Below are 13,201 nucleotides of genomic sequence, written 5' to 3' on the forward strand. Positions count from 1 at the left end.
CCGGACGCGCAGGCCCAGCGGCCACGGCTCACGGGCCCAGCCGCTCCGCGGCACGCGGGATCCTCCCAGACCGGGGCGCGAACCCGGCTCCCCTGCATCGGCAGGCGGACGCGCAACCGCTGCGCCACCAGGGAGGCCCAAGTCTGATTATTTTAAGGCAGCTTTGGAAGGATTCATTTTAGTTGTCTAACCAAAACAAAGCAGAAAGAATAATGTACGTGCTAATGGATTTGTGCTTCTCAATATTTGCATTTAAAGACAATATACCCGTCACCTTTGCATAGCAACAACTGGGTGAATGTGTGTAACATAGCTGGTGTTCAATTAAATGCTCCCAATGATATAGAGCAATTAGCGAGGCAATTAACAATATAATGGAACCATTATATATAAATTTTTTTTGGTAGTTTTTTACTAAATGAAACGTATGTTGAAACATTCACATGAATACACCTATATGTGAAACATACATGCTGGTATGCATTTCCCAAAAATATGTTTTCAAAATTTCTTTCCATGAGTATAATTAGCACCCCTATTTTACCAATGTACTACCCAGTTTGGTTTACTCTGGGTGAGGGTTTTTCAAACTCAGCACCACTGATATTCTGGACCAGATAATTCTCTGCGGTGGGGACTCACTTGTGAGTTATAGGATGTTCAGAACCATCTCTGACCTCTACCTACAAATGACGGTAGCAATCCACACGCAGTTGTGACAGCCAAACACGTCTTCAGACATTGTCAAATGTTCCCCGGTAGGGGGGAATTTGCCCTTGAGTGACCACTGTTTTATGTGGAATAGGTTTTTTTTTTTTTTTTTGGTATGTTGCGATATATAGAGCAACATTGAAACAAGTTTGTCCCTGACCTCAATTTTTCCTCCTTTGGCCTACCTTCTTGGACCATATATTCCACCCTTTACAGTATTCTGAAATTTCATTATTATTTATATTGAAATGCAAATCTTCCTATCACTGTTTCTTATTAAACTCACTCATGCATCTCTAATTTATCTTTTCCCCCCACTGACACTGCTGTCAGAATATATTTCCAAGATGTCATCTTGGAAAGCCTTTTCCAAGCGCAAAGTGCAAAGCCTTTTCATGATCTCTCTAAAGCATCTTTTTACAACCTCATTATTTGCTATTCCCTCACAGGTAACCTAAGCTCCTTGTGTACACAACAAACTGCAGCTATGTTCTCTATTCTTCACCTGTCTAATCCTTAACCAGGGTTTTGAGCTTCAGTTCAATCTTCCTCAACTCATTCCCTCTGCAAGATGTCAGGCATACTTATTCCCTACATATGTATCAGGCTTTTATCACCCTTATCAAACGATGTAAATTTTTTCTCTCCACTGGACTTCACGCTGCTCTGTGTGTGTGCATGTGTTTAATTTCTTTATCCTGAGGAATATAATAATATTTGCATATAATAAGGTGCTTTAAATATCACTTTTAAAAATCAATGTACCTTCCACCTCCTTTAATTAAAAATATAGAATGCGGGGGCTTCCCTGGTGGCACAGTGGTTGAGGGTCCACCTGCCGATGCAGGGGACGTGGGTTCGTGCCCCGGTCCAGGAGGATCCCAAATGCCGCGGAGCGGCTGGGCCCGTGAGCCATGGCCACTGAGCGCGTCCGGAGCCTGTGCTCCGCAACGGGAGAGGCCAGAACAGTGAGAGGACCGCGTACCACAAAAAAAAAGAAAAAAGAAAATATATATATAATGCATCATTAATATCAAGTTTTAGTTTTTTTAAAAAAAGTCTTATCAATGTTTATCAAATATTTCCACATCAAACTCACAGCAAGAAATATTTTTACTATCAAAAGCTGTTGGCCCCTTTTGGTAAATGGCCACATTTATAAATATCTTTATAACGCTAACTTTCAATGTAGACACATTTTCCTTATTAAGTGTCAAAAATGCTATTAAAATATGGCATTTTACAGAGTGATGAAGCATCGTGGTCTTTCCTGTGCTTGGACAAATAAGCATATCAACTTCTGCTTGCATCGCTTAATTAAAGATCAATTTTCACAACTGGGTTTATGCCTATTATATCGTATACTCTGTCTATCCTGCTTCAAGCAATGTCTAGCTCTTGCTCTCAGTGTGACAGAAGGGTTCTCAAGTAACAAGGTAATGTTACTGCATTCACAGTTGAAGCAGAATTGTTTAATACATACCTCTGTACTTGGAAAATTGTTTCTCTCCATGCATGAGTGCTGTGGCCATTTTTTAAAAACTTAAGAACAATCATGCTTATATAAAAGGAAATGGAAACACTTTACAAACATTACATAGATATCAAGGAGAATACTTATCATATAAGCTTTTGTTAAAATGGATGAGAACTAAAGAAAGTGAGAAGACAAACTTGAGAAAAAGCAGACAGATTTGTTTCAGAGTTCAGACTTTCTAGGGCCTTAGGATTATCCGAGGGTATAAATACAGGGTAACTAAAGAGTTTTATACATTATGCAATTCTTTGATTTTGTCATAATTGAGACAAAAAAAACCCCAAACACCCTTCTTATTATGCAAGGAGACCTTTAATTATCTCTGCATGATATATGACAATAATAAAATATTAGTCAGTGAGCACTTACTAACTATGCTAAGTACTTTCTGTCAATCTAATTTAATTCCCTCAATATATGTATGGAACATTATTCCTTGTTCATATATTTGATATCGAAACTCAGCAAGGTTGAATGACTGTATAAGATGACACAGTTAGTAAATCAAGTCACCAGAATTCCCACATTGGTCTTCCTGTCTTCAGAAGTGAGTCTCTAACTTGCCTTGGACAAGTTAGAATTTACTGAATGACTATTAGGTGCAGGCCACTCTGCTTAGCACTTAAAGCACATAGCTTGAAACACTCTCACAGTAACTGAGAGATAGATATCTGTGGTGTTCTTTCACAAATAAGGATAAGTAACTTCCTAAAGGCTTACAGCCATGATGGCAGAAGAAGGAGTCAGAGCTGAATGTTTATTCCCAAACCCTCATTTTATTGTGTGTGTATTTATACTTCCTACTGCTAAGATACCAAAGATTCTCTACTTTGTGATTAAATATTTCTCTCTAAATTTTTCCAGTCAATTATGCTCCCATCTATTAAGTCAAATGGAAAAAACTCATCTGTGTGGTCACCAATATATTCATGGAGATAGCTACATGTATCCTAAATTTGACAGAAAACCCTCTGTTATTTATTCAGTTAAAGAATCAGCTAAGATTATAGTTGAATTATATTAATAGAAAATAACATGGATGGGATGTGTGGCTGCGACAGTTTGTCTCTGTGGCTCCAGGAGAAGAGTCTCTCTGAATAAAGATGCCAAAAATGCGAAGTGACTAGATGGGAGCCGAGAGATAAAACTAGGGAATGGGAGCTTGCAAAATACTCGTTCCCAGGGTGGAGGTATAGCCCGAGCTCCTGTGGTGGGAGCTCTGAGTCCAAACCACCGGACTAAGAGAGAACCTCAGACCCCAGGGAATATTAATTGGAGTGAGGCCTCCCAGAGGTCCTCATCTCAGCACCAAGACCCGGCTCTATCCAACTGCCTGCAAACTCCAGTGCTGGATGTCTCAGGCCAAACAACCAGTAAGACAGGAATACAGCACCACCCATTAAAAAAAAAAAAAATGCTACAGACAAAGGAAAAAGGTAAAAACCTACAAGACCAAATAAATGAAGACAAAATAGGCAACCTACCTGAAAAAGAATTCAGAGTAATGATAGTAAAGATGATCCAAAATCTCAGATACAGAATGGAGAAGGTACAAGAAAGATTTAACAAGCACCAAGAAGAACTAAAGAGCAAACAAAGTGATGAACAACACAATTACTGAAATTAAAAATACTCTAGAAAGAATCAATATCAGAATAACTGAGGCAGAAGAACAGATAGTGAACTGGAAGATAAAGTGGTGGAAATAACTGCCAGGGGCCAGAATAAAGAAAAAAGAATGAAAAGAATTGCGGACAGTCACAGAGACCTCTGGGACAATATTAAATGCACCAACATGCAAATAATAGCGGTCCAAGAAGAAGAAGAGAAAAAGAAAGAGTCTGAGAAAATATTTGAAGAGATTATAGTGGAAAACTTTCCTAACATGGGAAAATAAATGGTCAATCAAGCCCAGGAAGCACAGAGAGTACAATACAGGAGCAACCCAAAGAGAAATATGCCGAGAGCCATATTATTCAAAGAATCAAAAATTAAATACAAAGAAAAAATATTAAAAGAAGCAATGGGAAAAGCAAAAAATAACATACACGGGAATCCCCATAAGGTTAACAGCTGATTTTTCAGCAGTAATTCTGCAAGCCAGAAGGTAGTAGCAGGACATATTTAAAGTTATGAAAGGGAAAAACCTAAACCAAGATTAATATACCCAGCAAGGATCTCATTCAGATTTGATGGAGATATTAAAACCTTCAGATAAACAAAAGTTAAGAGAATTCTGCACCACCAAACCAGCTTCACAACAAATGCTAAAGGAACTTCTCTAGGCAGGAAACACAAGAGCAGGAAAAGACCTACAATAACAAACCCAAAACAATTAAGAAAATAGTAATGGGAACATATATCTCGATAATAACCTTAACTATAAAGGGACTAAATGCTCCAACCAAAAGACATAGACTGGCTGAATGGATACAAAAACAAGACCCGAATATACGCTATCTACAAGAGACCCACTTCAGACCTAGAGACCCACACACTGAAAGTGAGGGGATGGAAAAAGATATTGTACGCAAATGGAAATCAACAAAAAGCTGGAGTAGCAATTCTCATTTGAGACAAAATAGGCTTTAAAATAAAGACTACTATAAGAGACAAAAAAAGACACTACATAATGATCAAGGGATCAATCTAAGAAGAAGATATAACAATTGTAAATATTTATGCACCAAACATAGGAGCACCACAATACATATGGCAAATGCTAACAGCCATAAAAGGGAAAATTGACATTAACACAATAACAGTAGGGGACTTTAACATCCCACTTTCACCAATGGACATATCAGCCAAAATGAAAATAAATAAGGAAACACAAGCTTTAAATGACACATTAAAAAAGATGGACTTAACTGCTATTTATAGGACATTCCATCCAGAAACAACTGAATACACTTTCTTCTCAAGTGCTCATAGAACATTCTCCAGGATAGATCATATCTTGGGCCACAAATCAAGCCTTGGTAAATTTAACAAAATTGAAATCTTATCAAGTATCATTTCTGACCACAGCACGATGAGACTAAATATCAGTTACAGGAAAAATACTGTAAAAAATACAAACACATGGAGGCTAAACAATACGTTACTAAATAACCAAGAGATCACTGAAGAAATCAAAGAGAAAATTTTAAAAATGCCTAGAAACAAATGACAATGAAAACATGACAACCCCAAACCTATGGGATGCAACAAAAGCAGTTCTAAGAGGGAAGTTTATAGCAACACAATCCTATCTCAAAAAACAAGAAAAATCTCAAACAAACAACCTAAACTTACACCTAAAGCATTTAGAGAAAGAAGAACAAAAACCCCACAAAGTTAGCAGAGGAAAGAAATCATAAAGATCAGATCAGAAATAAATGAAAATGAAATAAAGGAAACAATAGCAAAGATAAATAAAACTAAAAGATGGTTCTTTGAGAAGATAAACAAAATTGATAAACCATCAGCCAGACTCATAAAGAAAAAAAGGGAGAAGACTCAAATCAACAGAATTAGAAATGAAAGAGAAGTAACAACTGACACTGCAGAAATACAAAGGATCATGAGAGATTACTACAAGCAACTATATGCCAATAAAATGGACAAACTGAAAGAAATGGACAAATTCTTAGAAAAGCACAACCTTCCGAGACTGAACTGAAATTGAAATTGAAAGCACTGAAATTGAAATTGTGATTAAAAATCTTCCAACAAACAGAAGCCCAGGAAGAGCTGGCTTCACAGGCGAATTTTATTAAACATTTAGAGAAGTGCTAACACCTATCCCTCTCAAACTCTTCCAAAATATAGCAGAGGGAGGACCACTCCCAAACTCATTCTGCGAGGCAACATCACCCTGACACCAAAACCAGACAAAGATGTCACAAAAAAAGAAAACTACAGGTCAGTAACTCTGATGAATATAGATGCAAAAATCCTCAACAAAATACTAGCAAACAGAATCCAACAGCACATTAAAAGGATCATACACCATGATCAAGTGGGGTTTACCCCAGGAATGCAATGATTCTTCAATATATGCAAGTCAATTAATGTGATATACTATATTAATAAATTGAAGGATTAAAACCATATGATAATCTCAAGAGATGAAGAAAACACTTTGGACAAAATTCAACACCCATTTACGATTAAAACACTCCAGAAAGTAGGCAAAGAGAGAACCTACCTCAACATAATAAAGGCCATATATGACACACCCACAGCCAACTTTGTTCTCCATGGTGAAAAACTGAAACCATTTCCACTAAGATCAGGAACAAGACAAGGTTGCCTACTCTCACCACTATTATTCAACATAGTTTTGGAAGTTGTAGCCACAGCAATCAGAGAAGAAAAAGAAATAAAAGGAATCCAAATCGTAAAAGAAGAAGTAAAACTGTCACTGTTTGCAAATGACATTATACGATACACAGAGAATCCTAAAGATGCTACCAGAAAACTACTAGAGCTAATCAATGAATTTGGTACAGTAGCAGGATACAAAATTAATGCACCGATTTTGAGAAAGAAAAACAGAGCTGGAGGAATCAGGTTCCCTGACTTCAGACTATATTACAAAGCTACAGTAATCAAGACAGTATGGTACTGGCACAAAAACAGAAATCTAGATCAATGGAACAGGATAGAAAGCCCAGACAAACCCACACACTTATGGTCACCTTATCTTTGATAAAGGAGGCAAGAGTATACAATGGAGAAAAGACAGCCTCTTCAGTAAGTGGTTTTGGGAGAACTGGACAGCTACATGTAAAAGACAGAAATTAGAACACTCCTTAACACCATACACAAAAATAAACTCAAAATGGATTAAAGACCTAAATGTAAGGCCAGACACTATAAAACTCTTAGAGGAAAACATAGGCAGAATACTCTATGTTATAAATCATAGCAAGATCCTTTTCGACCCACCTCCTAGAGAAATGGTAATAAAAACAAAAATATACAATTGGGACCTAATGAAACAAAAGCTTTTGCACAGCAAAGGAAACCATAAACCAGAAGAAAAGACAATCCTCAGAATGGGAGAAAATATTTGCAAATGAAGTAACTGACAAAGGATTAATATCCAAAATCTGCAAGCAGCTCATGCAGCTCAATATCAGAAAAACAAACAACCTGATCCAAAAATGGTCAGAAGACCTAAATAGACATTTCTCCAAAGAAGATATACAAATTGCCTACAAACACATGAAAAGATGCCCAACACCATTAATTTTTAGAGAAATGCAAATCAAAACTACAATGAGGTATCACCTCACACCAGTCAGAATGGCGACCTATAGTCTGTCACACAGAGTGAAATAAGTCAGAAAGAGTAAAACAATTATTGTATGCTAACACATATATATGGAATCTAAAAAAAAAAAGAAAAATGGTTCTGATAAACCTAGGGGCAGGACAGGAATAAAGACGCTGATGTAGAGAATGGACTTGATGACACGGGGTGGGGGAGGGGTAAGCTGAGACGAAGTGAGAGAGTGGCATTGACATAGATACACTACCAAATGTAAAATAGATAGCTAGTGGGAAGCAGCTGCATAGCACAGGGAGATCAGCTGTGTGCTTTGCGACCACCTAGAGGGGTGGGATAAGGAGGGTAGGAGGGAGATGCAAGAGGGAGGGGATATGGGGATATACGTATGCATATAGCCAATTCACTTTTTTATACAGCAGAAACTAACACACCATTGTAAAGCAATTATACTCCAATAAAGATGTTTAAAAAAAGAATACAATGGTATATATGCAAAAAAAGAGAAAAGAACATAGAAAAGAAATATTTTAAATATTATTTAGTTCATTTTAAATTACTGTGAGAGTCAATAATATCTTTATATGTCTAAAAGGTGGAAGTATACCATACCTTACTAAGCTGTTAGCACTGTCGGGATCTTGTGCCAAAACTGTGCCAACAACTGTCCCAATCTTGGCATTTTCATAGACTTCCATGACATAGGAAGGCATGGAAAATAGTGGTGGTTCATCTACATCCCCAACAATGATCTTCAGCATGGTAGCATCTTTAAAAGGACCCAAGTGAGAAAAGCGAAAATCAAGATGTGTATTGGCTCCTTCTATGTTGAGGGTATATGACTTCTTTTTCTCATAGTTCAGTGGCTGTGGGGAAAAAATAAGATTTCCAATATTATGACTACCATCACTTGTCAAACAAATATTTTCTTTTCTTTTTTTTTAAACAAACAAACAAACATGAATAGGTTTAGGTCAATCTACTTCCATTTATAAACAAACTATGAAGTTTGTCTTAACAATAACACCTAAAGCAGAAATCACGGAAACTCAAGTCTGAATCAATTGTGATTTTTCAGAGCCATAAATATGATGATAACTAGCAACAAAAGGAAATTTCCCACAGTCAAACAAATATTGATTTTTGCAGACTCATTCTTAGTCTCTTCTGGTAACTTCTTTCTATCTCCTCTTCAGCTTAAGTTATTAATTTTTAAAATATTTGCTACTAATTTGCTAAATTTTAAAAATACATTTTTTAATATTGCATTTAAACAATTTATCTCATATCACTGATTTTTACCTATTATCATCTTATTTTCACCTTGCTGGTTTTAAACTTGGTATCTTATTTTAAAATTGGATAAATGTTTACATTTTCAGTTCAACAATATTTTCTTGAAATTTTAGCAAAAGATTTTATACAGACTTTTGAATTTCATTTTTGTTGTTTTAATTGTATTATTTTTTTACTTTCTTTTTTGCTGCTAATACCATTTCATGCATTAGTTTTGTTTTTCATTCCCTTTATTATTATGTTTTGATCAACTTTATTTTTTATTACAGTATTCTGTTCGTTTTTAGCATTTACTTTTTAGCTTTGAATTTACATTAATAGTTTTTCTTAATTTTTTATTTTTTTCTTATTGTTTAAATCACTCAGCCAATTTTTTTTTCTATTAATCATATATGTCAGGAGTCATGAATTTGGCTTAGTATACAATAATGAATAAAAATAAGGTCAGTCTAGTGTTTTGTCCCAGGGAATATATGGTCTATTATAAGATTTATAGACCTTTACAGCACTGTCCACTTAGTGTTATAAGACATAGTAGGTATTATGAAAACAATAAGGATACCAACGTAGATACAGAAGTGTGTGAGCAGGTAGGTAATATTTGCAAGAGGAAGTACCTTTTTAGGTAAGAACTGAAGGTTTTGAAAGTGTTAAACGTGACGCACATAGGCTCTGTGACCTAAAATGAGCTTAGATTTAGGATTAGCCACATCAAAAGTCTCCAGGTTGATGCTAGTGCAGGTGATACAGATATCAGCCTTTATTCTGAGCATTGTGAATTACCTATAGATTAACATCTATGAAAAGAAACAATAGATAATTTTTCATCCCTATTTCTGCCACTGATTTTTCAGTAGCCTGATTCAATCTTGCAGCCTTCTTTCTTGGCAGGATCAGAGTATGATCATTCCCTATGGACGAACTCAGATATTTTCCTTTACCCTAAGAGTCAAGGAGAATTTGTAGAGTATCCTTAACGGGATCTTATAAACAGAAGATCAGTCCTACTGATGATTATTTCCCTTATTTTTTCTGAATTGCCTTAGAAAATTGGCCTTCCCAGAGACTGGAGATTTCATAGAAGGAAAAACAACCATTTAATTTCCAATCCAGATACTAAGAACTTAGAATACTTCTCAGGCACATGGATGAGACTGGGTCATTGCAATATTTTACAAGTGTTTATAAGACAAAATAAAATTTTAGATGATGTTAAAACTAAAATTCTTAAATGCGAACCATATATACAATGCATATACCTTTATATATGGTGCAGATATTATGTATTTTAGATTTATATACTTTAAAGAAAGGCTAATTGATCTGAAGTTTATAACCCACCAAGTGGGATTCATTTCCTTCTCAGGGAATTAAAACTAGAAATGAATTGCCAAAGTAACTAACATCCATCTTGTCTGGCAGATTGCATTACTTTCAGTTGGACCCACAGATTTATTGTACTTCTTTCCTTGACTCCTCTCTCCTTAACATTAGTAAATAAGAATGTCTTAGGCTAATTCAAGAAGTCTCATCCAAATTTAAATCACCTGTTCTAGAAATGGTACACACTTTCTGCCTATCAAGAATCAGGTGCACAGGTGTGGTCCCCTTGGCGCAGAGGAGCATGGACTGTCAGAATCCAGGCATTTTGCTCATGGAAAGCAACACTCTTGGCAGGTTTACTACTTGTTTAAGATCAGTGTAATTTTTTAGACTCAATCTGCTGCATCTGGTAGACTTTATAATGACTAAGGTTCATTGAGAGTCAGAAAGACTCTCAATGAAATTTGTGGAGATATTTTTGGCCACCTCTACCCCATCACATATTATTATCAAGCTGTGCATCCAATATGACAGGCTTCTCTTTTTCCATTTTTAGCAGGTCCCCTGGCAAGTTAGATGTCCTTTATCTTAACATTCACCTACCTACTGCAAAGGTACAGGCTGTTTATGTGAACACATGGTTTCATGTTTATGATTATCTCATGTATATTTAACTACCCCAAGAGAAGGATAATCATTTTGGAGGACTTGTTTTTCAGGCAGATGGATGGATAGGACCCATCTCGAGTCACTAAGGAAAGAGGAGGATTATTTCAGGTTGGGACAGGAATTTAGATGCAGATGAATTAATGTAGATGCAAATATTTTTAACAACCTCATTTATGAAGAAAACATGGCAGTGCTAAATTTCAAGTATAGAAAAACTGGGAAGAAATTACACTATTTATTCTTGGAGATTGCAGGATTTTGTATACAATATAAAGTATGTTAATTCTTTGTTTTGTATTAAAACTACAATAGTATATAGAGATTGGATTAGGATTATAATTGTTATTTTTCCTCTTACTGTAAATCCTGGTAAAGCTTTCCAAATACTTACCATTCATACATTGTAAAGAGAGAGATATTCCAGTAATTTCCTAGTAATCTTTTGCTCCTGGGAAACTAGTTAGAACTCTGTCTGTGGGTTTCACCTTCCATTGTTACCAGCAGATTTTTTTATTACCTAAAATAGTCTATCAAAAACAGTATACCAGGGCTTCTCTGGTGGCGCAGTGGTTGAGAGTCTGCCTGCCGATGCAGAGGACGTGGGTTCGTGCCCCGGTCCGGGAGGATCCCGCATGCCGCAGAGCGGCTGGGCCCGTGAGCCATGGCCACTGAGCCTGCGCGTCCGGAGCCTGTGCTCCGCAACGGAAGAGGCCAAAGCAGTGAGAGGCCCGCGTACCGCAAAAAAACAAACAAACAAAAAAAACCAGTACACCAAGAACAGTGAGACCTATTCATCTAAAACCTGGTTTTGATGAAAAGGTGGAGTAAAAAAATTAAAAGAAAAACATAGAAAATGTACTCAGGTTATCAGAGTACCATAGAAGGCAAAAACATGAAATGTCTGGCAGCGAGTTTACATTAACACAAAACATACACTTCTCCTGTCTTAAAACAAACCAAAACAAAACAAAAATGGATACAGAATAACTCCATAAACATGAGGCACAGTAGGAACTTGATAAGGGCGATTATAGAGCCAGAGATTGTTTATGAGCATAATAAATAGTTTTTTCCAGCTCTACTATATTAAAATTTCAACTGCCCATGCTTGTGGGTTTTTTGGGCTGGATCCTGACAATAATCATTTGGATTGAACAGATGATTAAAACAATCAAGCTGAAAAAAAGAACTGTGGAAAGAGTTCTTCCCTTTTGAGCTACTTGAAGACTCTTGGAAAGAATAGGCTCCAGTCTTTGATAATGTTCACCATTATTTACACCATAGATCTGGCCTCACCAAGATATTTGGTGTGGGGGCGGTGAGTGTTTACAATTTGAACATAGTCTATCTCATTTAACAAAATTTCAGAACTATGCCAAGTTTCCTTTTCTTTTTTTGAAAACTGCAAATTTGGATTACGAGTTCAGTGTTTAAGACGAGAAGTAGATGAGCCTAAGGCAAAGGTGTTCTCCTGGAGTTTACTAACATAATATTAATGTTTAGAGAGAAATATTCCAGGAACACCATCAGATTCTTTATTCATTTGTATAGAATTTGTTTTGGGTTTAATTCCCTGGACAAGTCGCACTTGTGTTCCAAGTTCTGAGAGTCAGAAAACAAAGCTACCAACTCATTGACACTCATAGTTAACAAACCCTACGATTATTGTTGTCAAATTTAGTAAATTAAAACTATTTTTAATAACGTATGTGTCAGTTATCACATAGGATATACTTATACTAGGAAACTGTCATTTATCTGAAATGAGAAATTAACTAGTTAACTTCAATTTTAATTTTTTTTTTAAGGTGTTTATTCTGGTGTAATTTTAACTTCCCCAGGCACTGGGGCTCCTCTTACTTTTCTTTAGTTACTGTTTAATGTCCTAATGCAGTTCACTGTCACTGAGTTGACTCCAATTTTCATCTTACGTTTTAGTTTCTTAATTTTATCCTATTACTCCTAGTAATTACTTTCACATATCACTGCTCTTTCTAACTTTGAAGATCATAATTTTCCCTCTTTAATATGAACACATTCCATATTCCTGTAGATAAGTTATCATCTTTCTAGCCAGCTTTACATATTTGGAACATTTTAATTGTTTCTCATTAATCACTTCTACTATTCATTAAATCACACTAATATATTCCTCCTCTGGAACTATATAACCATCATAAATAGATGGATACTGAAAACAGCATTTAGTCAAGTTGCTCTATGACTCAATTCTTCTTGGAGTTTAAGAAAGTCTTAAAATTCTGTTTTCCTAAATAATAAGAGAAGAAAGTCCACAGGACCTCTCCTTGGTCCAGTTTGCATATTGCATCATCATCCAGGTTTTCCATTGCAGGAATGGGAGGATAATAATAGGACAGATACCAACA

The 13,201-nt window shown here is 36.1% G+C and overlaps 1 protein-coding gene across 1 annotated transcript in view; it reads right to left on the reverse strand.

Moving 5' to 3' along the window:
• CDH18 (cadherin 18) overlaps positions 1–13,201 on the reverse strand; it is a 498,169-nt gene that overhangs the window by 91,151 nt on the left and 393,817 nt on the right. The window contains exon 7 of the mRNA XM_024121138.2: positions 8,139–8,392. Coding sequence (XP_023976906.1) covers positions 8,139–8,392 — 254 coding nt within the window. The remainder of the gene's footprint in view (positions 1–8,138; positions 8,393–13,201) is intronic.

The sequence above is a fragment of the Physeter macrocephalus genome, chromosome 8, assembly GCF_002837175.3.
Source record: "Physeter macrocephalus isolate SW-GA chromosome 8, ASM283717v5, whole genome shotgun sequence".
Lineage (NCBI taxonomy): Eukaryota > Metazoa > Chordata > Mammalia > Artiodactyla > Physeteridae > Physeter > Physeter macrocephalus.